A 24,496-nucleotide genomic window follows, 5' to 3' on the forward strand; every position below is an offset into this window, starting at 1 on the left:
CTGAATGTTTCGTAAATGAATCTATGCAGACAAGAAAAGATTACACATATAGTATATTACTAACTCTGCTGCTGCACCTGCGATTCTCTATCCCTAGTTTTAAAACGAAAATAACTCTTAATGCAATGTTAACTTACAATGTCACTGTAACTGATTTGATGAAGCCCATTAGAAGCATAAATACATGCCACAACTGCACGTGGGGCATAGCCGTTGCATTGAGTGGAGCACATCGTAGCCCATCAAGCCCAACCGCCTAAATATATTGCCTGTTTACATTAGGATGGAAAGAGATATGACTCCTCTACCAGCTTCAATATCAATTTTGACAGTTTATGTGCAACAATTCATGAGTTAATATGCATAAACTGACCAGTGATTCAATTTAAACTTTTCGAAATATATGTTATTGGTTACTTTATTTGTGCAGCTACAAAAAATGAGTGAGTCTTTCACCTGTCGCGTTTCGCTTTACTAAGGTGAAGCATCATCAGTGGTCTGTAATTGAGTTATTTCCATTTTGATTTAATAAATGAAAAGCACCAGTTTGCTTAAAGATCGAAAAACAGTTTGTTAACAATACGTTGGTTTCTACTGCGGTGATTAGCGCTTGGTTCTATCCTACATCGGGAAATGCCATTGATGTTTTTCTTCATTATACACTGATAGTTGTAGTCTAATTTTTAGTTGCTCTGCAGAACTATACATTTTTTACGTTTTACACAGCACATTTTTCGCAAACCATGGTTTTTTGTCTGTTTTTATAGTTCAAAGTATGTATTGTGGTTTGTGTTATGTAGTGTTGGCAACATGACATAGCCACTATATTCAGATTCTACAATGAGATCTTCAAATGGTTAAAATGGGTCTGAGCACTATGAGACTTAACATCTGAGGTCATCAGTCTCCTAGACTTAGAACTAATTACACCTGACTAACCTAAGGACATCACACACGCCGGATGCTGTGGTAGAGCAGTTGAAGGCGCTTCAGTCCGGAACCACGCGCCTGCTACGGCTGCAGGTTCGAGTCCTGCCTCTGGCATGGATGTGTGTGATGTCCTTAGGTTAGTCAGGTTTAAGTAGTTGTAAGTCTAGGGGACTGATGACCTCAGAAGTTAAGTCCCATAGTGTTTAGAGCCTTTTTTTTTTTTTTTGACATCACACATATCCATGCCCGAGGCGGGATTCGAACCTGCGACCGTAGCAGCAGCGCGGTTCCGGACTGAAGCGCCTAGACCGCTCGCCCACAGCGGTCGCAATGAGATCTTCTATTTGTTGTTCATTTGCTGGTGAGTCAGTATTGAGCTGTTGTTCGTTTGCATCTAGCGTTATATCTGTACGATTGACCACCCTAGGACAGAAATGGTATGTGTGAATGTGTTTGTTGTTAGGGGGTATTGTGAGCAAATCAAAATATAAATAATTGAATTAGAGACCACTGACGATGTTTTACCCGAATAAATCGAAAGCTTCTGGTGAAAGAAACACGCATTATTTGTAGTTGCAGCGTCAGAAAGAAAATACACACTAGAATTGTAAAGCAGCTGCGGAAAATAAGGCCACACAGATGAAGAAAAATAAGGACTTTGAGGAGGAATAAGTTTAGGGAACTATGTATTCCTCCTCGTGTCCAGTGGGACATAGATGCCCACTTAAAATACTGTAAAAACAGAACACTCAGTACCCATTCCAAATGCAAGAACTAAATTTTCACAATAATATGCTAAATTTTAATTAATTAGCTCACGAAAAGTTGAAATGGCCGATGGCGGGCATTCGGGTGTGGAATCTCCGAGCATATAGAGACGTTAAGTTCGAAATTGAGGTATTAGCACCCTTTGGCGAGTTTAAAGCAAGTGTACAGAACTCGTTTCTACACTAGTGGCCATTGCAATTGCTACACCACGAAGATAACGTGCTACAGACGCGAAATTTAACCGACAGGAAGAAGATGCTGTGATATGCAAATGACTAGCTTTTCAGAGCATTCACACAAGGTTGGCGCCGGTGGCAACACCTATAACGTGCTAACATGAGGAAAGTTTCCAACCGATTTCTCATACACAAACAGCAGTTGACCGGCGTTGCCTGGTGAAACGTTTATGTGTGCCTCGTGTAAGGAGGAGAAATGCGTACCATCACGTTTCCGTCTTTGATATAGGTCGGATTGTAGCCTATCCCGATTGCGGTTTATCGTATCGCGACATTGCTGCTCGTGCTGGTCGAGATCCAATGACTATTAGAGAATATGGAATCGGTGGTTCAGGAGAGTAATACGGAACGCCGTGCTGGATCCCAACAGCCTCGTATCACTAGCAGTCGAGATGACAGGCATCTTATCCGCATGGCTGTAACGGATCGTGGAGCCACGTCTCGATCCCTGAGTCAACGTATGGGGACGTTTGCAAGACAACAACCATCTGCACGAACAGTTCGACTACGTTTGCAGCAGCATGGATTATCAGCTCGGAGACCATGGCTGTGGTTACCACTGACGCTGGGTCACAGACAGGAGCGCCTGCGATGGTTTACTCAAAGACGAACCTGGATGCAAGAATGGCAAAACGTCATTTTTTCGGATTAATCAAGGTTTTGTTTACGTCATCATGATGGTCGCATCTGTGTGGCGACATCGCGGTAAACGCACATTGGAAGACTGTATTCGTCATCGCCATACTGGCGTATCACCCGGCGTGATGGTATGGGGTGCCATTGGTTAGACGTCTCGGACGGCACTTTGAACAGTGGACGTTACATTTCAGATGTGTTTCGACCCGTGGCTCTACCCTTCATTCGATCCCTGCGAAACCCTACATTTCAGCACGATAATGCACGACCGCATGTTGCAGGTCCTGTACGGGCCATTATGGATACAGAAAATGTTCGACTGCTGCCCTGGCCAGCACATTCTCCAGATCTCTCACCAATTGAAAACGTCTGGTCAATGGTAGCCGAGCAACTGGCTCGTCACAGTACGCCAGTCACTACTCTTGATGAACGGTGGTATCGTGTTGAAGCTGCATAAGCAGCTGTACCTGTACACGCTATCCAAGCTCTGTTTGACTCAATGGCCAGGCGTATCAAGGCCGTTATTACGGCCAGAGGTGGTTGTTCTGGATACTGATTTCTCAGGATCTATGCAGCCAAATTGCGTGAAAATGTTATCACATGTCAGTTCTAGTATAATATATTTGTGGAATGAATACCCGTTTATCATCTGCATTTCTTCTTGGTGCAGCAATTTTAATGGCCAGTAGTGTATAAGGAGCTAGCGGCTGGTATGCTCATCATTTATGTATAGTCTGGGAGTCTCATTAGGTGCGGCAGTACGCCGATGTGCGGAGAGAGCCTGGGAGTGCGCTGAGAAGCGTTGTGTGCTCAGGCAGCAACCCGTGCGCGGGCGTGGAGTGCGGGCCCGGCGCGCAGTGCAGCGTGGACTCCGGGGGCGCGGCGCGCTGCGACTGCGGGCCGCCGTGCGCGCCGGTGCTGCGGCCGGTGTGCGCGGCCGACGGCGGCGGCCACGACAGCGCCTGCCACCTGCGGCGCGCCGCCTGCCTGCGCGGGGTGCCCCCGCCGCGAGTGCTGCACGCGGGCCGCTGCCGCGACGCCGCCTGCCCCGCCTGCCCGCAGGCGCAGCTGTCGGCGCACCGCCTGCGCCCCGTCTGCGGCTCCGACCTCGTCTCCTACGGCAGCGAGTGCGAGCTGCGCCGCGCCGCCTGCGCCCTGCGCGCCGACATACAGCTGCTGCACGACGGGCCCTGCGGTCAGTACGCAGACACAACAGCAATAACACCTCCACGTACAGCACTGATGATGCCCAGTAGAGCTGTTGATAAAATATCGATATAGCCATATATCAATATGTCGACATATTTTCCAAAAACTACACAAATATCCGCGATATTTTTCATCGAAGTATCGATATCCAATTGCAGTATCAAGTGCCTGTATATTGCGAATAAGCCACGTGACGACCACTTCCCAAAATCTACATCTACATCTACATTTATACCCCGCAAGCCACCCAACGGTGTGTGGCGGAGGGCACCTTACGTGCCACTGTCATTACCTCCCTTTCCAGTTCCAGTCGCGTATGGTTCGCGGGAAATAAGACTCGCGGAAAGCCTCCGTGCCCGCTCGAATCTCTCTAATTTTACATTCTTGATCTCCTCGGGAGGCATAAGTAGGGGGAAGCAATACATTCGATACCTCATCCAGAAACGCACCCTCTCGAAACCTGGAGAGCAAACTACACCGCGATGCAGAGCGCCTCTCTTGCAGAGTCTGCCACTTGAGTTTGCTAAACATCTCCGTAACGCTATCACGCTTACCAAATCACCCTGTTACGAAACGCGCCGCTCTTCGTTGGATCTTCTCTATCTCCTCCGTCAACCCGACCTGGTACGGATCCCACACTGATGAGCAATACTCAAGTATAGGTCGAACGAGTGTTTTGTAATCCACCTCCTTTGTTGATGGACTACATTACATCACATTTGTCTATGTTCAGGGCCAGTTGCCACTCCCTGCACCAAGTGCCTATCCGCTGCAGATCTTCCTGCATTTCGCTACAATTTTCTAATGCTCCAACTTCTCTGTATACTACAGCATCATCCGCGAAAAGCCGCATGGAACTTCCGACACTATCTACTAGGTCATTTATATATATTGTGAAAAGCAATGGTCCCATAATACTTCACTGCGGCACGCCACAGGTTACTTTAACGTCTGTAGACGTCTCTCCATTGAGAACAACATGCTGTGTCCTGTTTGCTAAAAGCTCTTCAATCCAGCCACACAGCTGGTCTGATATTCCGTAGGCTCTTACTTTGTTTATCAGGCGACAGTGCAGAACAGTATCGAACGCCATCCGGAAGTCAAGTAAAATGGCATCTACCTGGGAGCCTGCATCTTATATTATCTGGGTCAAATGAACAAATAAAGCGAGTTGGGTCTCACACGATCGCTGTTTCCGGAATCCATGTTGATTCCTACAGAGTAGATTCTATTTTTCCAGAAATGACATGATACGCGAGCAAAAAACATGTTCTAAAATTCTACAACAGATCGATGTCAGAGATATAGGCCTATAGTTTTGCACATCTGCTCGAAGACCCTTCCTGAAAACAGGAACTACCTGTGCTCTTTTCCAATCATTTGGAACCTTCCGTTCCTCTAGAGATTTGCGGTACACGGCTGTCAGAAGGGGGGCAAGTTCTTTCGCGTACTCTGTCTAGAATCGAATTGGCATCCCGTCATGTTCAGTGGACTTTCCACTGTTGAGTGATTTCAGTTGCTTTTCTATTCCTTGGACACTTATTTCGACGTCAGCCATTTTTTCGTTCGTGCGAGGATTTAGGGAAGGAACTGCAGTGCGGTCTTCCTCTGTGAAACAGCTTTGGAAAAAGGTGTTTAGTATTTCAGGTTTCGCGTGTCATCCTTTGTTTCAATGCCATTATCATCCCAGAGTGTCTGGATATGCTGTTTCGATCCACGTACTGATTTAACGTAAGACCAGAAATTCCTAGGATTGTCTGTCAGGTCGGCACATAGAATTTTATTTTCGAATTCACTGAAAGCTTCACGCATAGCCCTCCTTACGCTTACTTCGACATCGTTTAGCTTCTGTTTGTCTGAGAGGTTATGGCTGCGTTTAAATTTTCAGTGAAGCTCTCTTTGCTTTCGCGGTAGTATCCTGACTTTTTTGTTGAACCACGGTGTGATTTTCCCGTCTCTCACAGTTTTACTCGGCACGTACCTGTCTAAAACGCATTTTATGATTGCCTTGAACTTTTTCGGTAAACACTCAACATTGTCAGTGTCGGAACAGAAATTTTAGTTTTGATCTGTTAGGTAGTCCTAAATCTGCCTCCTATTACTCTTGCTAAACACATAAACATTCCTCCCTTTTTTTTATATTCCTATTTACTTCCATATTCAGGGATGCTGCAACGGCCTTATGATCACTGATTCCCTGTTCTGCGCTTACAGAGTCGAAAAGTTCGAGTCTGTTTGTTATCGGTAGGTCCAAGATGTTATCTCCACGAGTCGGTTCTCTGTTTAATTGCTCGAGGTAATTTTCAGATAGTGCACTCAATATAGTGTCACTCAATGCTCTGTCCCTATCACCAGTCCTAAACATCTGAGTGTTCCAGTCTACATCTGGTAAATTGAAATCTCCATCTAAGACTATAACATGCTGAGGAAATTTATGTGAAATGTATTGCAGATTTTCTCTCAGTTGTTCTGCCACCAATGTTGTTGAGTCGGGAGGTCGATAAAAGGAGGCAATTATTAACCTAGCTCGGTTGTTGAGTATAACCTCCACCCATAATAATTCACAGGCACTATCCACTTCTATTTCACTACAGGATAAACTACTACTAACAGCGACAAACACGCCACCACAGGTTGCATGCAATCTATCCTTTCTAAACACCGTCTGTGCCTTTGTAAAAATTTCGGCAGAATTTATCTCTGGCTTCAGCCAGCTTTCCATACCTATAACGATTTCAACTTCGGTGCTTTCTATCAGCGCTTGAAGTTCCGGTACTTTACCAACGCAGCTTCGACAGTTTACAATTACAATACCGATTGCTGCTTGGTCCCCGCATGTCCTGACTTTGCCCCGCACCGTTTGAGGCTGTTGCCCTTTCTGTACTTGCCCGAGGCCATCTAACCTAAAAAATTTCAGTTATTTGTTGTTAGTTCTTTCCTTTCCCCAGTATGCTTTCATCTGTGAATTATGTTTCTTCTTTTTGTCTTCAGACCATTTTGAACCAGTCTTTTTAGCTACCCTGCCTTAGAATCCTTCCGTTTTCAATACCTTTTTCCTAAAGGGTTCTCTGTTGGTTATGTCTTCTGGTTTTACATTGTTTCCTTCTAAATCCTTTTTTCACGCCGTTGACCCAACTTCTTGTGGACTACTTATCCCACAAACGTTTGGAAATCTTTTTAGTTAATGTACTATCTTGCATTCGAAGTAGATGTCCAAAAAACATGAGCCTTCTTTTTCTCATTACGTTTGAATTATTTTCTATAGTTTGGTATATTTCAGCATTACTTCGTGATTTCAAACCTCCCGCTGTGTTTCACGGTCCTACTTTTTACTTACTATTCGCCCTTCTAGAACTTATAATTTATCTAAATTGTAGTTTAATGCCAGGCATTCGCTTGGATATAGGCATTCTGGCTACAATACTGTGTTGAAATGCCACATTTTTGCGTTTTTTGGACAGGCGCCTTTTATTCTACATTACATTTTTTGCAATTTTCGGTAAACATGTGAGATTGTTCTTTTGAAATTGTAGTAGAACATAATTTTACTTTCACTGTGTGAAGGAGTCTTACTACTTTTTGAGCTTTCATTACTTCCAGTCTTTCTCTTTGACTGTGTGATCTTTGCAGTGGGCAGAGTCGTGTGAGGGGAAATGCTGACGCAATAGGTGCTACCAACAGAAACTGCAACGTTTAACTTCCTCACGCAATTTTGACACTGCAGTTGTTACCTCGCTAGCGTTTGCAGAAATGAAAAAACTTGAAAGTCAACATGAAGTGTGCTGGACAAATCCGATATTTGACGAAACCAAATGACGGACCCATCAGATACCTTTTATTGCGCCCCTTACATGCAGTTACCATTGTTAGGAAAGTGGTTATCGCCAAGCGTGAACGTGCTTCTTTTCCTTTCAATTACAGTTCTAATTCTAAGAGGGATAAGTAGACTGCTAGCTTGTTGATGTACAGAATATCTAATAATAAATCAGTACCTGAATATACAGGGTGGTCCATTGATAGCGACCGGGCCAAATATCTCACAAAATATGCATCAAACGAAAAAACTACAAAGAATGAAACTCGTCTAGCTGGAAGAGGGAAACCAGACAGCGCTATGGTTGGCACGCTAGATGGCGCTGCCATAGGTCAAACGGATATCAACTGCGTTTTTTTTTAAATAGGAACCCCATTTTTATTACATATTCGTGTAGTACGTAAAGAAATATGAATGTTTTAGTTGGACCACTTTTTTCGCTTTGTGATAGATGCGCTGTAATAGTCACAAACGTATAAGTACGTGGTATCACGTAACATTCCGCCAGTGCGGACGATATTTGCTTCGTGATACACTATCCATGTTTAAATGGACCGTTTACCAATTGTGGAAAAGGTCGATATCGTATTGATGTATGGTTATTGTGGTCAACATGTGCTGTGTGTGCTGCTCGGTATCCTGGACGACATCATCCAAGTGTCCGGACCGTTCGCCGGATAGGTACATTATTTAAGGAAACAGGAAGTGTTCAGCCACATGCGAAACGTCAACCACAACCTGCAACAAATGATGATGCCCAAGTAGGTGTTTTATCTGCTGTCGCGGCTAATCCGCACATCAGTAGCAGACAAATTGCGCGAGAATCGGGAATCTCAAAATCGTCGGTGTTGAGAATGCTACATCAACATCGATTGCACCCGTCCCATACTCCTATGCACCAGGATTTGCGAGGCGACGACTTCGAACGTGGTGTACAGTTCTGCCACTGGGCACATGAGAAATTACGGGACGATGACAGATTTTTTGCACGCCTTCTATTTAGCGACGAAGCGTCATTCACCAACAACGCTAACGTGAACCGGCATAATATGCACTATTGGGCAACGGAAAATCAACAATGGCTGCGACAAGTGGAACATCAGCGACCTTGGCGGGTTAATGTATGATGCGGCATTATGGGAGGAAGGATAATTGGCCCCCATTTTATCGATGGCAATGTAAATGGTGCAATGTATGCTGATTTCCTACGTAATGTTCTACCGATGTTGCTACAAGATGTTTCACCGCATGACAGAATGGCGATGTACTTCCAACATGCTGGATGTCCGGCACATAGCTCGCGTACGGTTGAATCGGTATTGAATAGTATATTTCATGACAGGTGGATTGGTCGCCGAAACCGCATGGCCCGCACGTTCACCGGATCTGACGTCCCCGGATTTCTTTCTGTGGGGAAAGTTGATGGATATTTGCTATCGTGATCCACCGACAACGCCTGACAACATGCGTCGGAGCATTGTCAATGCATGTGAGAACATTACGGAAGGCGAACTACTCGCTGTTGAGAGGAATGTCGTTACACGTATTGCCAAACGTATTGAGGTTGACGGACATCATTGTCAGCATTTATTGCATTAATTTGGTATTTACAAGTAATCACGCTGTAACAGCATGCGTTCTCAGAAATATAAAACCTCAAAATCTTTTGTTTCTATATCTTCACAACGTCGTCTAAATATAATTGAAAAGGTATCGGTGAAATACCACGCTCTTGTCTAAGCGCTTTGTTAACATTTCTTCGAGAGATATTTCCAGGTTTTACCTTTACATTTATCTATAGTAGTGTATATATATACCAGGACTCGCTGAACAGTAATGCCTCCGAATTTCTTATGTGAAAACTCAAAGCCTTTTAAATAACACCTATGTGATTGAACTTCTACATCTTTATTCTTCATGTTTACATATTTCTTTCTAAACTCAATCACCTTGGCGATGTCTCCGAACGAGTGACCAGTTTGTTGATACTGTCAATGTAGAACCGTTGACTATGTTGACGGTACCACAACTCACTTCTGCTTGCACCGCCTCATCACTGTCAAAATGAAGTCCTCGAAGGTGTACTTCAAGTTTTGGAAACATATGAAAGTCTAATGAGGCCAAATTGGGACTGTGTGGAGGATGATCGATGACAGTGGACCCAAGGCTTTGAATTGTTGCAGATATCGCAGTACTCCGGTGTGGTGTGGCATTGTCATGATGAAGGAGAGGCTGCTGCGTGTGTGGACCAACTCTTCGAATTCGAAACTCGTTGTCATCATGCTGCCTCGCACGCACCGACATGTTATACTCTACAATTTAGGGCCCTCTAGCAGCAGAGGGCTGTAGATATGAAGACACGAAGGATAAACATTTAGAATGTTAATAACTTAAGGTTTATTTAAAAAGCCTTAAGAGTTTTCACCTAACAGATATGGAGGCTTTGCTTAACAGCGCTCCCTCATACTTCGGATAACTTCCATCAGATGCCTTTCCATAATACTCCATAGTTTTACAGTATACATCTTTCCCAGCGTTCCTTATTTGCAGCTCTTCGTAATTTTTTTGTTTCTTTCTGGGAAGTTTCCGTCAGGGCCCGCTGTAGAAGTAGTTCCTTTTTCCGTTGAGCAGCATGTTTTAATCATTCATTTCAAACACTACTCCTTTTTCGCTTTGTATCTACTTCTTGTCCCAAAGGTTTAAAAAGCTACCCTTCCAGTCAGCTGAGTTAGTTTCTGCAATTTTAATTCAATGTTTTTACGCATAGGTTCCTTTACCATACATTATATTAAAAGTTATTGATATTGATTTCTGATGATAATTTTCCAAATTGTTCCCTTTGTATAAGGGGCAGTCAAATGAAAAGGAAAAAAAGTAAGTAAGGAAATTACATACGTAACGTTCCTAGTAGATTGTCGACAGTTGGGAATGTGAGTCTCACGGGAAGCGTGCAAGAGATAAGTCGCTGCAGTCGCGCTATTTATCTGTGTCCTCTGTGGCTCAGATGGATAGAGCGTTTGCCAAGTAAGCGGGAGATACCGGGTTAGAGTCCCGGTCGGGGCACACATTTTCAGCCGTCCCGTTCGAACGCCGGCACGGTAGCCTAGCGTGTTCGGTCAGAGCGTTTAGCTACCCTCTGTAATAAAAGAACTGAGTAAACGGATCAACGAACAACCTGAACGAGTGTCATCGGACGTCCGCGACGAACAAATTCAACGAAATATATAGAACAAAATGAGATTTAAAAAAAAAAAAAAGTATGTCAACAACACCTGTCGGCAGCTTAGGATTTCAATTAATTATCATTTATTCTAGAGAAGCTGCACGGTCATCAGTGGTATCAGTTCTTTCGAGAACAGTTACTATCTTCATGTAGTGACCGTCTTGTCTCACGGGGGGAAAATTTTTTAATTTTTTCCATCTGCGTCGTTATCATTTAAGTGCCCCTTATAGATTTGTAATTGTGTGTTGTTCTTACCCTTTTAGTTTTAAGTGTTATTTTCTCTGTTACTAAAAAATAATCAGAGTTTATATCCATTCGTCTCGTCACTCTCACGTACCTGGAATAATTTTCTCAACTTTTTATTTGCTATTAAATAACATGTTATCGATCTATGGCGGTGGGAAATTTTGTGAATCTCTCATTACTTTGAAAAGAAAATTTTCCGTACCAAATAAATTCAAGTACACAAGTTCTTCAACATCATTCCATTCTGATTAATTGCTTCTCCATTTTTTCCAGCTATGTCCTTAAGTGGCTGTCATCCTATTCGAGCATTCATACTAATTCATAGTTATGGAGTCAGGGATACTTTGTAAGCTCTTGTAAAATTTATCAGGTTCACTCTTGCCTCCTACTTCCGGGACATTCACTGACATACAGAGAGGTGACAGAAGTCATAGCATACCTCCTAATATCGTATCGGACCGCTTTTTGCCTGGCGTAGTGCAGCATCTTGGCGTAGCTTGTACTCAAAAAGCCACTGGATGTCCCCTGCACAAATATTGAGCCATGCTGCCTCTACAGCCGCCCACAACGGCGATGACGTTGCCGGTGCAGGATTTTGTGCGCCAACAGACATTTCGATTATGTCCCATGTTGGGTGATGTGGGTGGCCAAGTCATTCGCTCGAATTGCCCACAATATTCTTCAACCTAGTCACGAACAATTGTCATCCGACGACATCCATAAAAATTCCATTGTTGTTTGGAAACAAATGGTCTCCAAGTAGCCGAATATAATAATTTTCAGTCAACGATCCAGTCCATTCCCTGTAAAAACAGCACACGCCATTGTGGAGCCACCACCGGCTTGCACAGTGTTTTGTTGACAACTTGCGTCCGTAGCTTCTTGGTGTCTGTGCCACACTCGAAACGTACTATCAGCTCTTCCAACAAATCGTGACTCATCTGACCACGCCACGAGTTTCCATTCATATAGGTTTCAACTGATGTGATTACAAGCCAAGAAGAGGTGCAGCAGGCGAAGTCGTGCTGTTAGAAAAGGTACTCGCGGCGGTCCTCTGCTATGACAGCCCATTAATGCCAGATTTCACCGCACTGTCTTAACGGATGCGTTCGTCCTACGTTCTGTACTGATTTCTGCAGTGTTGCTTCTCTGCTAGCACTGTCAGCTCTACGCAAATGCTGCTACTCTGGTCGTTAAGCGAAGGCCATCGGCCACTGCGTTGTTCCATGGTGAGAGGTAAACCTCAAATGTGGTATTCTCAGCACATTCTTGACACTGTGGGTCACGGAATATAGAATTCCCTAACGGTTTCCGAAATGGAATATCCCATGCATCTAGCTCCAACTGCCATCCAGAGTTCAAGTCCTGTTAATTGCCGTTGTGCAGCCATAATCACGTCGGAAACTTTTTCGCTTGAATCACCTGAGTACACATGACAGCTCCGGAAATGAAATGCCGTTTTATACTTGTGTACGCGATACTACCGACATCTGTATATGTGCATATCGCTACCCCATGAGTTTCGTCAGCTCAATATAATGCTCATAAATCATATAACTATATTCTATCTGCATTTTATAGTTGTTTTATTTATTCATCTGTATGACATTATCCTATTCGTATTGTTTATGGGAAAGGTCACGCACGTTCGATGTTTCTAGATTTACGAGGTCTGATATTCGTTTGGCTTTTAATTTTCTGGATATTGCAACAGTATTATCCGCCTAGTTTCCAAGGCCAACCTGAAGTTTACCGGTAATATTAATTTTCCACTGGTCGCGTTACGAGAGCTACGCAGCGAGTATCCCAGTATTGGGATTGCCACTCTCCTTCTTCTGTGACAGCTGGATGTCTTGTCAGAGTTTACTCCCTAACAGAACCTGGCCTCACAACTCCTATAGATCCCTCCCTACTGTATTCTGTAGGACACATTTCTGATTCAATTGAGGTCATTTTATTCGAGATAACTCATTATATTTGAGGTCACAGAGTGTTCTAAGATATTACAACAGACGGATAACTTCTGCCAAACTTCTTGTATGACGGGTGTTCGACCTATCTACGGTATATTGTGGTTAAAAGAGGGATACTTCAGCTGGAAATTCTGTATAGAATCTGACTTGGATTCCATCTGTTGCTGGTACCTTTTTTCAATTTTAGCGATTTCAGTTGTTTTTAAATATCACTGACTCTAATATCTGGATCACTCATATTTGCAGCGGTGCGTGGATTAAACTGCACCAGCACTCCTGTGTCCACTTCCGTAAACGAATATTTGAAATGGAGTGTGGCCATTCTGCTTTTTCTTTGCCCCTCCCCCGCCTCATGTCAGTTCCCTTTCCATTCATGAGCGTCTGTGCATTAACCTTGGTGCCGCTGACAACCTTTAACATAATCAGAATTTGTTTGCATTTTCTGAGAGGTGTTTGGATAAAATTTTGCTGCGAAGCCGTTGAATCCTTCACGCACTGCACTTTTGATAGCCAAACGTGTTCCATATAGCACCTCTGTACCTATAGTCCTATCATTAATTTGTAGTTGCCATATTTTCAGAATTTTCTTTATCTCATAGTCAAATAGTAAGAATGAACGACGGCTTTCCCAGGCATCAAAGGAAAGCTATATCTACGTGCATCGAGGCGAGCGAGTGGAGCATATTTCTATAGAGCCATTCATAACGCCACCAAGTTTGAATTTAGCGATACGTCAGGTGTGCCCAGCGAATATATCGTGAATTTATTCAGGGGAGGCCGAAGACTGTAGATATATGTGGCGTATTCAACACATTTAGGATAAAGAACTGCTGTGCAATCGGAAACGTACTATTTTAGGGATGGTAGGGCCATATTTTAGACCCAGGTCAACTCCTTTCACCGAAGGATACTTGGTTAAGATATCTGAGAAAAAGTCTCAAGATACTTTACACTCCATTAGTGGGCACAGACATGACATATACAATACTAATCGAATTGCCTCACATTAGTTACAGAACGAAACACAATTAACTGTCGTAACATCATCCAAAGTGTTTACGATGTTACTTCAAACACGACAGTATAAATGAACGACGATACGATATTGCAGTGCCCATGTTATTCGGAATTACGATGCAATATTTCTCCAGACATTTCAGATAGCCTAATGGGACGGCGACAGCTCGCTATAAGAGGGACATCCAGGTTCGACTCTGGTCCGGAACAAATTTTCATTGTCATCAGTCTGTTATACAGCTGATGGTTGTCCATATTCGCAGTTGCGAATACATTTCTTGTATAGTATAAATGCAGTACAGCGAAAAAAAGAGGCTGTATCTTCCAAACTTACAAAAATCACTTTATCAGTGTATTTATGTTCAGGAATTCCATATTGAATCTACCTCAGCCTGAATATACATACAAGGTGAAAAACGTAATTTAACTTAAAGCTAAACAAAGATTTTCAGACATGAAGATGAAGGGAATCTAGATGTAAATCGACTCTACACTCTACAAATCGCTGTAAAATGTATGAAATTTGACCCTTTTTACTGTAACATATATTACAGTTACACGTAATTTCACTCTTGAGTGATGATACAAGAAAGGTTGCTTATATGCTGCTAGCCATGCTGCGATAATATGTCCAGACCTCATTCTATTCATGGGTGAGGACACAAGAAAGGTTGCTTATATGCTTTCAGTCATGCTGCAATTATCCTACGTTCACAGTCTCTACAGCACACAAACGAAGAAGGCCGAAAAATATTTCAGATTCAGTCCGGAAAACACGCTATAATGTATAAAATGTCAATAGTTTTACAATAAGTAAACATTTTCTAAGCGAAAAAAAGCTGTTATATGCTGGCCAGTTACAAAATTGAATTTATACTTTATCTTAACTTATAATAAAATTTAACAAATGTAGCCCACCTTCACGATACATTATCTGTTCAGGAACGTATCTATAGAATAGAACGGTGATATCTTTTTACGGATGCATAATTTACTCTTTTCTGCGCAAGTGTAAGACAGCTGTGGGTAATGGAGGATATTTTTGTTCCTTGTGCTATTTTTGTGAATGCGTCTGTTACTCCAAATTGGGGCTGTTGTTCGACAATAAACATCATATGAGAGTAACTGTAATGTTAGGCCGTTGATAGAATGTCAACTTTTTAAACAGTTACCTAAGTGAGGCTCGAGGAAGGACAACAGATATAATAATTGCAGTTGTTTCTGTATAGTAAATACTTTGTATCCACGTATGGGATTGTCCCAGAACATTTTCTTCACTATATAAATGAATGACATTACGCAAATTAAGCCAGTTTGCTGGTAGTGTCATCCCCAAAATCAATAATTAAACCCAGAGCAAAAGTTGCTGAAATTAGACGTTTGAGAAGATCTCTATTACGTGATTTCCAATTCAAATGCTTATGAATATGGACACTGATAAATTCTGAACATTAGTTTTACCTGTTTGCTTATCCTGTCTAGTATAGAGTAGAATGAAGAGTGTGCTGTTACTGAGAACAGCTAATAACATTTCTGAATATTTCACTTATCATTCCTTGTGTTGTATCTTAACTGGCCTGGGTACTCGTTTCATCAATAAAGTGTTTTGTAAGTCTGCTATTTAGTTGAAAAACTGTCATCTCCACAGTGTCCTACCTATGAAACCACTCACTTGCTTTACCTCTACCTGAACTAGTAGAAGAATGTTCTATTTTTTATTCACATTCATCCTTTTTTCCCCAAAGAATTTATCTCATGTAACTGACTCTTTTTGTGAGTCAATATTTTAGTCCAAGACTACTGAGTTTTTAACGTTACACTACTTAGAATATTTCTAAATAAAAAGTATTTGTGTGTGGTTGACTTTTGGTCCACATGCCGCTAGATATTACTAAAATTTTTAAATTATTTTTCACAAGCAAAGAAAAATTATTAAGTAATACTGTGTAATATACTCCTCATAATCTAGGTCTCTTCCTCAACACAGTGGTAATTTCTCAGTTGTACATGTAAAACAATATGCTGGTTTGGAATTTAAGATGTCGTGAAGTAAACATTGTGAGTAGTACTAATCATAAAAGAAGATCCCTCTAAGCCAAGTAGCACAGGGAAAAGGTGGAAGTCTGAGGTATCAACGACGCGATGACATAGGAGATGCTGATTCACTTTCTTTGTGGACAATACCTTCTGCCATATACTGGGTGGCTATAATTAAACTGACAGTGTTCAGAGTGCTGCAATTTGGGCTGTATAAATCGCAGAACTCTGAAACATTGTAGGTATGTTCATAAATCGGTGCGCTCGAAAAGTACGCTGAAAAAATAGTAGTTCCACTTTCTGCCACCAGGGGAATATAAGGCACTGTAAGCAGTCAGAATGTGAAATGTTTCCTGTCTTGACGTCAGTGTGCTGTTTGTCTCTTGTCAATGCATTTTGATTTCTTTTGTAATGTGACTGTGAAAGGGTTAAGAAGGCTGAAGTTTTACATACACGTGCAATGGCTATTGACAAGAAAGACAATGCATAGCTGGTAAAGTTGTTTTATGAGAACGGCAGGAATATCACCGATAGAAACAGCGGCGAAGAGGCCCCACTTCAATAAATGGGCTAAAGAATATGATCAAGGAACTAGAAGTAACAAGAATTACATGGAGGAGCAGGGAGAGAGTGGCGGTCCACTCCCGTGGCAGTTGTTGATGAAACTGCTGTAGCCACTTCCGACCGTACAGTATACGCCTCAGATTCTGCAGCCAGTGCTCGACTTATGCCACCTAATTCTCTCCCCTGGTCGACAGTTCAAAAGAGTCTGCAGCACAAAAAAACCGTTCTAAGCACCATTGGACTTACCTAAGGGCATCACACACATCCATGCCCAAGGCAGGATACGAACCTGCGTTCGTAGCAGCAGCGCGGTTCCGGACTGAAGCGCCTAGAAGCGCTCGGCCACAGCGGCCGCCTCTGCAGCACAGTTTACGCTGGCATCTCTACAAGATTCAGAATTTGCACCAGATGAAGCCCCAAGATAGACCAGGTTTTTTGGCATGGATGGAAGTGAATGACATGTGTCCGAGTAACATATTTTCGATGGACGAGGACCATTTCATTCTGAACACACAAAACTGTCGCACATGGCGTTCTACTCCACCACATGTTGTTCAGAAACATCCACTGCACTCAGCTTCACAAGCTCCTTCAGTCTATGTCAATTTTTCTTCGAGTAGATCACACCACGCGGGCATGTCAGGTGTACAGTGACATCTGCACGTTGTAAGGACCTCCTTATGCATCAAGTGATCCCAGCTTTGCAAGAATGTAACTGTGTCCACGCTACTATTTTCATGCATAGTGGAGTGACACCACATTCGCTTGTCAGGTGACAGATCTGCCTCAAGAAACCTTCAGTAAAGACAGCAACATTTCTAAACAGTTTCAAGATGTGTGACCTCCAGATCCCCCAACCTAAATCCATGCGAGATTTGTGGACATCGTGTCTGTCAGGGATATACTCAGATTTTTCCTGATCTGAAGGATACCATACGACGACATATGACCTGATTACACCGGATATGCTGCGAGCAACGCTGTGTTATGGACGCAAAGTGCTGAAAATAGGATGCAGTGCTGAACATATTTTTTAATTTGTGTACATATCCTAGTAACGACTAGTAGCGAGCCAGAACCACAGTTACCGTGTGTTCGACCGTTCCCTTTTCTTGCATGCATATCACATTCTGACTGCTTACAGCGCCAGGTTTTCACCTGGTGACGGATAGTGTAACTATTATTTTTTTCGGCATACTCCGCGTACGCAACAATTAATGACCACTTAAATTAAAAAGTTCCCATTCAATAAAAACTTATAATCAATTATTAAATAGTAAACAACTAAAATAAATATTATAGTTCTAGACAGAAATAAAAAAAATTTAATGAACAAATAGAAAATGTGGTCACAAGCTGCGACATGGTGGCGAATAGAAAGTGACCTGAAACTGTAGAATAAATTTCTTTTACTTCACATCTATTGTCACAAACTTTTAGGTCCTCAGACTACCGGTTTCGGTCAGCAATGACCATATTCAGATCTGAAGCAAAATACGGGAAAAACACAAATACAACGAGTGGGTTGTCTACAGCTTAAAACAAAATAGGCCACGACGAGAAGTATTACTGACGTATATATGAACAGTATGCACTGTGAGACCTGAGTTTCTCCTGGCGTATACAACTTTCAAATAACTTCCGGGAATTCAGCCAGGTAACACTTTCAGCGACCGCCGATATTTCGGCGGGAGAACACCCCGCCATTTTCAAGGCAAACTGCAACGGACAGGCGGCATACATGCAAATTTAATACCTCGGTTCTCGGAGAGAAGCAGGAAAGATAACACACACACACACACACACACACACACACACACACACACACACACACACACACACACACACTGAACACTAGTGCCACCAAAGATGACCAAAGTCAGAGCTATCGATAGTGAGACTATGAATTCGCAGGTGAGGCAGCATTGACTCTGTTCCTCTGTTTTTTGACAAGGGAGAGAGCTGGATTCCAAACAGAGTTTAAACAGAAACCCCCATTCCTGTTAACGAGGTTGCTCGCTAATTTAATCTCAACTGCCTCCCTAATAACGCTGTCCCACTAGCTGGACGTGCATGCCAATATCTCGGTGTTATTATATAACATGGGGTGACCAGTATCCAAGCAATGTTCGGCAATAGCAGATCTATTTGGCTGCTGTAATCGTGTGTGCCGTTTATGCTCAGTACATCGGTCCTCCACGGTCCTGATAGTTTGACCAATATATGCCATGCCGCAGCTACAAGGAATACGATATACACCCGCCTTACGCCCTCCAAGATCATCCTTAACGAAACTCAAAAGTGCTCTAATTTTAGATGGAGGTCGGAAAACACATTTCACATCGTATTTCCGTAAAATGCGACCGATCTTATTGGACGTGTTTCCTACGTAAGGCAAGAAGGCAGTAAACTTAGTTGTTGACTCAGAATTATCATCAGTCACCCGATGTACAGTTGGTCGATAGCGCAACGCACGTTCAATCTGTCTATCACTATCAGGAACTCAGCTGATTTTTTACGTCGTTTGGAGGGACTGAGGCTGAATGACTTTGATATTTTAGTGAGTTTCGATGTGGTCTCTCTCTTCACTCGTGTTCCACTGTCTGATTCGTTGCGGTTAATTGAAGCCAGGTTTGGTGCTGATTTAACTAATCTCTTTAGGCATGTGTTGACATCCACTTACTTTTCATTTAATGACCAGTATTACGAGCAGACAGATGGAGTTGCGATGGGTAGGCCGTTGTCTCCTGTGATCGCAAATTTGTTTATGGAAGACTTCGAGGAACGTGCATTGGAGTCGGCGCCTTTAAAACCCGCCCGTTCCTTTAGATACGTTGACGATACCTTCGTTGTTTGGCCTCACGGTAGGGAGAATTTGAATGTCTTTCTAGAACATTTGAACTCGATCCACCCGAACATCCTTTTTACGATGGAGGTGGAAGAGGATGGTTGCCTTCCCTTTCTCGACGTGTTGGTTAGGAGGAAGGATGATGGATCATTGGGACATGCAGTCTACAGGAAACGTACTCACACCGACTTGTACTTACAAGCTAGTAGTTGTCAAAATTCGGCTCAGCGTGAAGGGGTACTTCGTACCTTGGTACACAGGGCACATGTCGTTTCTGACGCTGAGACTTTGCCAGCTGAGCTGTCCCGTCTTGAAGTTACATTTCGTCAAAATTGTTATAGTGATAGACAGATTGAACGTGCGTTGCGCTATCGACCAACTGTACATCGGGTGACTGATGATAATTCTGAGTCAACACCTAAGTCTACTACCTTTTTGCCTTACGTAGGAAACACGTCAAATAAGATCGGTCGTATTTTACGGAAATACGATGTGAAATGTGTTTTCCGACCTCCATCTAAAATTAGAGCACTTTTGAGTTCCGTTAAGGATGATCTTGGACTGCGTAAGGCGGGTGTATATCGTATTCCTTGTAGCTGCGGCATGGCATATATTGGTCAAACTATCAGGACCGTGGAGGACAGATGTACTGAGCATAAACGGCACACACGATTACAGCAGCCAAATAGATCTGCTATTGCCGAACATTGCTTGGATACTGGTCACCCCATGTTATATAATAACACCGAGATATTGACATGCACGTCAAGCTATTGGGACAGCGTTATTAGGAAGGCAGTTGAGATTAAATTAGCGAGCAACCTCGTTAACAGGGATGGAGGTTTCTGTTTAAACTCTGTTTGGAATCCAGCTCTCTCCCTTGTCAAAAAACAGAGGAACAGAGTCAATGCTGCCTCACCTGCGAATTCATAGTCTCACTATCGATAGCTCTGACTTTGGCTATCTTTGGTGGCATTAGAGTTCAGTGTGTGTGTGTGTGTGTGTGTGTGTGTGTGTGTGTGTGTGTGTGTGTTATCTTTCCTGCTTCTCTCCGAGAACCGAGGTATTAAATTTGCATGTACGCCGCCTGCCCGTTGCAGTTTGCCTTGAAAATGGCGGGGTGTTCTCCCGCCGAAATATCGGCGGTCGCTGAAAGTGTTACCTGGCTGAATTCCCGGAAGTTATTTGAAAGTATGCACTGTAATTATGACGAGGCATACCTGTTTTATAAAAACCATCGTCAAATGCTAAACAAAAATTCAGCGCTAGCATCGTCACACCTATATAAATAATAGTATATACAAGAATCATCTTGTCAGCAGCACTACTGTTCAAAACAAACTGCCGTGTGGTAGCCATTAAATGTTTGTGTCGCAAGCTCGCCAGATGTCGCTACGGTAGCCTTCTTACACATATTCTTAAATGATTATTGGTTCAAATGGCTCAAAGCACTATGGGACTTAACATCTGAGGTCATCAGTCCCCCAGATTTAGAACTACTTAAACCTAAGTAACCCAAAGACATCACACACATCCATTCCCCGAGGCAGGATTCGAACCTGCGACCGTAGCAGCAGCTTGGTTCCGGACCGCAGCGCCTAAAACCCCTGGGCCACTGCAGCCGGCTAAATGATAACTGTTGTAAAATAAAAAGTATGATGCAATCAGTAAAGCTTGTAGTGGGCTTGTAAAGTGTAAAAGTCACTACAGTAACAATATGCCATAAATTAAAACACGACGAATGTTAGATTGTTAAAATGGAAAAAGTTATGAACAGTAATTGACATATGTTCAATTGGCGAAATTTTAGATAATGACATAAATAACAAACAGCTTTCGGAGTTGTTGTTGTGGTCTTCAGTCCTGAGTCTGGTTTGATGCAGCTCTCCATGCTACTCTATCCTGTGCAAGCTTCTTTATCTCCCAGTACCTACTGCAACCTACATCCTTCTGAATCTGCTTAGTGTATTCATCCCTTGGTCTCCCTCTACGATTTTTGCCCTCCACGCTGCCCTCCAATACTAAATTGGGAGTACACAGAAGAATATAAAAATTACAAAACAAATAGCTAAAGAACCCAATGAATGAAAACAGACTGCAGCAAATGATCAGCGCCCTCTGTTGGCGCTACCACCAGAACGTCGTGTAGATGAGAAGTGGTTAGAGGAACGTAAGCCGCGAGAGGACCCCTCGTACTCTTCTCCATTTATATAATACACTTGATGAACTGGTAGCTGAAGAAGCTTGCACAGGATAGAGTAGCACGGAGAGCTGCCTCAAACCAGTCTCTGGACTGAAGACCACAACAACAACAATTTCATGAACTAGATAATCTTGTTCATGCACTGGTACGGTGTTTTATTTTTCTGTTCTTGGAACAGCGTGCCACAGAGTAAGAGGGGCCCTCTGGCGGTCAAGTTCCTCTGACCAGTTCACGCCTATGCGGAGTTCTGGAGGTAGCGCCATCAGAGGGCGCTGATTATTTGCTGCAGTCTATTTTTATTTACTGGGCTGCTTTAGCTATTTGTTTTCTAATTTTTGTATTAGTCTGTATACTCTGAAAGCTGTTTATTATTCATGTCATTATCTAAAATATTGCCATTGAGCGTCTCAGAATTACTGCAACTTTTTTTCCATTTTAACAATCTAAGTTTGGTCGTGTATTAATTTTGTCGCATTTTATTACTGTAGTGACTTTTACACTTTATAAGACCACTACAGACTTTACTGATTGCATCCGTCTTTTTATTTTAAATCGTACAATTATCATTTAAGATTATGTGTACGGCTATACGCCTACAGTAGCGACATCTAGCGAGCTTGCAGCACCAACATTTTGTGGCTCTTGTGCGGCAGTTCGTTTTGAACAGTAACTCTGCTGACTAGATGATTCTCGTGTATACCATAATTTATATATGTGTGACGATGCTGGCACTGATTTTGTGTTTAATATTTGACGATGCCACTATGGCTCCAGTATACCGAAACGGGTAGTCTGAAGACCTACAAATTTGTGACCATAGATATGAAATAAAAGAAATTTATTCTAGAAAATGTGGTTTCTGGCTGCACCAATGCCTCTTCGAAAATTATTTGTTTCAAAGGCCCCCCCTAATAATATACCCCTGAATCTGCACTTACTGTCATCATGACCCGTTCACAATCATATCGTTGTTGTTCATCCCTCTTGGTTTGTCTTTTACAGATGGCTGTGAAAACCAGATATGTAACAACCATGCGATCTGCAAGGTTGACACCTCGGGAAATCCACGCTGCGTATGTCCAGAGCCCTGCGAACACGTAAGTAGGAAGCAATCTCCATGTAGAACTCACATTACGGAGAAAACAGAACCTTAACACTATAGTAAAGCTGGCAGGGCTACAATGAAGCACAAATGGACTGTGGAACTACACGTATTAGTGCATGACCAAGGAGAAAAGCAAAAGGATACTGTCCTCTGGTCTCATCTGCAAAGGAGTAGAAATGGGGTTGGGGTGATGAATGAGAGGTGTGGAGCAGGAAACCATGCTAAATGTTAACATTGTTTGATTTTATTTCATAATATGATCAGAAGATATGAAATTCTTGATAGGGTTCTCGCTTCGTATACTGGACACTATCTGATCGGTAGTTATATCGCCACAAAAAAAGAGTTTTAGTCTCTTGAACCATCTATATAACACGTGTCAGTAATGCTGTGGAGCTCGACCGAGACTGTACTTTTTTATCAAAGACTGCTTTATTAATGGGCTGTGACGTTTTGTACCTTTATACGGACTATGGATACGAGCATTTCAATGCGTACCGGGAACGCAGACAGTTACCTGCAGGCAAACAAAAAACTATTACCTAACTTGCGGCTGACAGTGACAAAACCCTTGGAATGAGAGTAGCCTCATCTTCTGTAATAGCTGTAATAGTCGTCGAAGGTTTATAATACATGTTTTTCTCTTATCACTGCAGTAAGTAGAGTATTTGATAGAAATCTGGTAACTTTGATGGCTACACAAAAAGTCATTTTCTTCCACGAGAACTAAGTGCTTTTCGGCGATGCGTGTGTAAATTTATTTTAAGCTGTAACACCAAAGAGCTGTAGCCTCGAGAGAAATAACTAAATGTCTCCTACCTGCATTTTCTTGTCTCAGCAAGGTTGTTTTTATCTCCGTCATCACGTACGTTTGCCTCTCCCTATATATTTTAACCGCACCTACCGATCGTGACTACTCTCAATATCTTTCGCACAATGACGTCCGTTTCCGTACATCGCTGTTTTATTTCGCTGCGAGTGGGAAGTAGCAACAACAGTTTATCAGTGAAACTCCAATAGCCTCTAACTCTCCCGATTTAAGCAGTGCCTTCTAAATCAAATGTTCGCAGTTGCAGTTTCATCGTGTAACAAATACTTAACAGGAAGGTATACTCTATTAACATGAGAAGAATAATGAATTTCGAATCTATGTTATGTCTGTATTCCGGAATACCCATAGAAACAAGGTGTGAGAATTTCACAATTAAAAAGTTGTCGTGCTTCCGTGTGTAAAACAAAAGTTGAGGAAATATATTTTTCGACCATCAAATATAAGCTTTCCGCAGCTACAAAATAGCGCATTTCGCATCGAAATAAATTTGACGATGTGTGTCCCGTTTTATTTACCCAAATTGAATAAGTTCAGCCGGCCGTTGTGACCGAGTGGTTCTAGTGGATTCAGTCTGGAACCGCTCGAACGCTACGTTCGCAGGTTCGAATCCTGCCTCGGGCACGGATGTGTGTGATGTCCTTAGGTTAGTTAGGTTTAAGTAGTTCTAAGTTCTAAGGGACTGATGACCTCAGATGTTAAGTCCCATAGCGCTCAGAACTTTATGTTTTTTTCTTTTTTAATAAGTTCAGAGTGAATCTCTGACTTCTTACAAATGTACTATACTGTAATTTTTCGTTGTGCGTAATTAAGTTGTTGCACTAGCATTTCGTTGACATGTACTTACTGTGTTTACTA

At 42.5% G+C, this 24,496-nt stretch overlaps 1 protein-coding gene across 1 annotated transcript in view; it reads left to right on the plus strand.

Annotated features, from left to right (window-relative positions):
* Nucleotides 1–24,496, plus strand: part of LOC124775274 (agrin-like) — a 369,325-nt gene that overhangs the window by 38,118 nt on the left and 306,711 nt on the right. Inside the window, exons 3-4 of the mRNA XM_047250112.1 lie at nt 3,385–3,765; nt 22,707–22,801. Of these exons, the coding sequence (XP_047106068.1) occupies nt 3,385–3,765; nt 22,707–22,801 (476 nt within the window). The remainder of the gene's footprint in view (nt 1–3,384; nt 3,766–22,706; nt 22,802–24,496) is intronic.

This window comes from Schistocerca piceifrons, chromosome 2 (assembly GCF_021461385.2).
Source record: "Schistocerca piceifrons isolate TAMUIC-IGC-003096 chromosome 2, iqSchPice1.1, whole genome shotgun sequence".
NCBI classification, from domain to species: Eukaryota; Metazoa; Arthropoda; class Insecta; order Orthoptera; family Acrididae; genus Schistocerca; species Schistocerca piceifrons.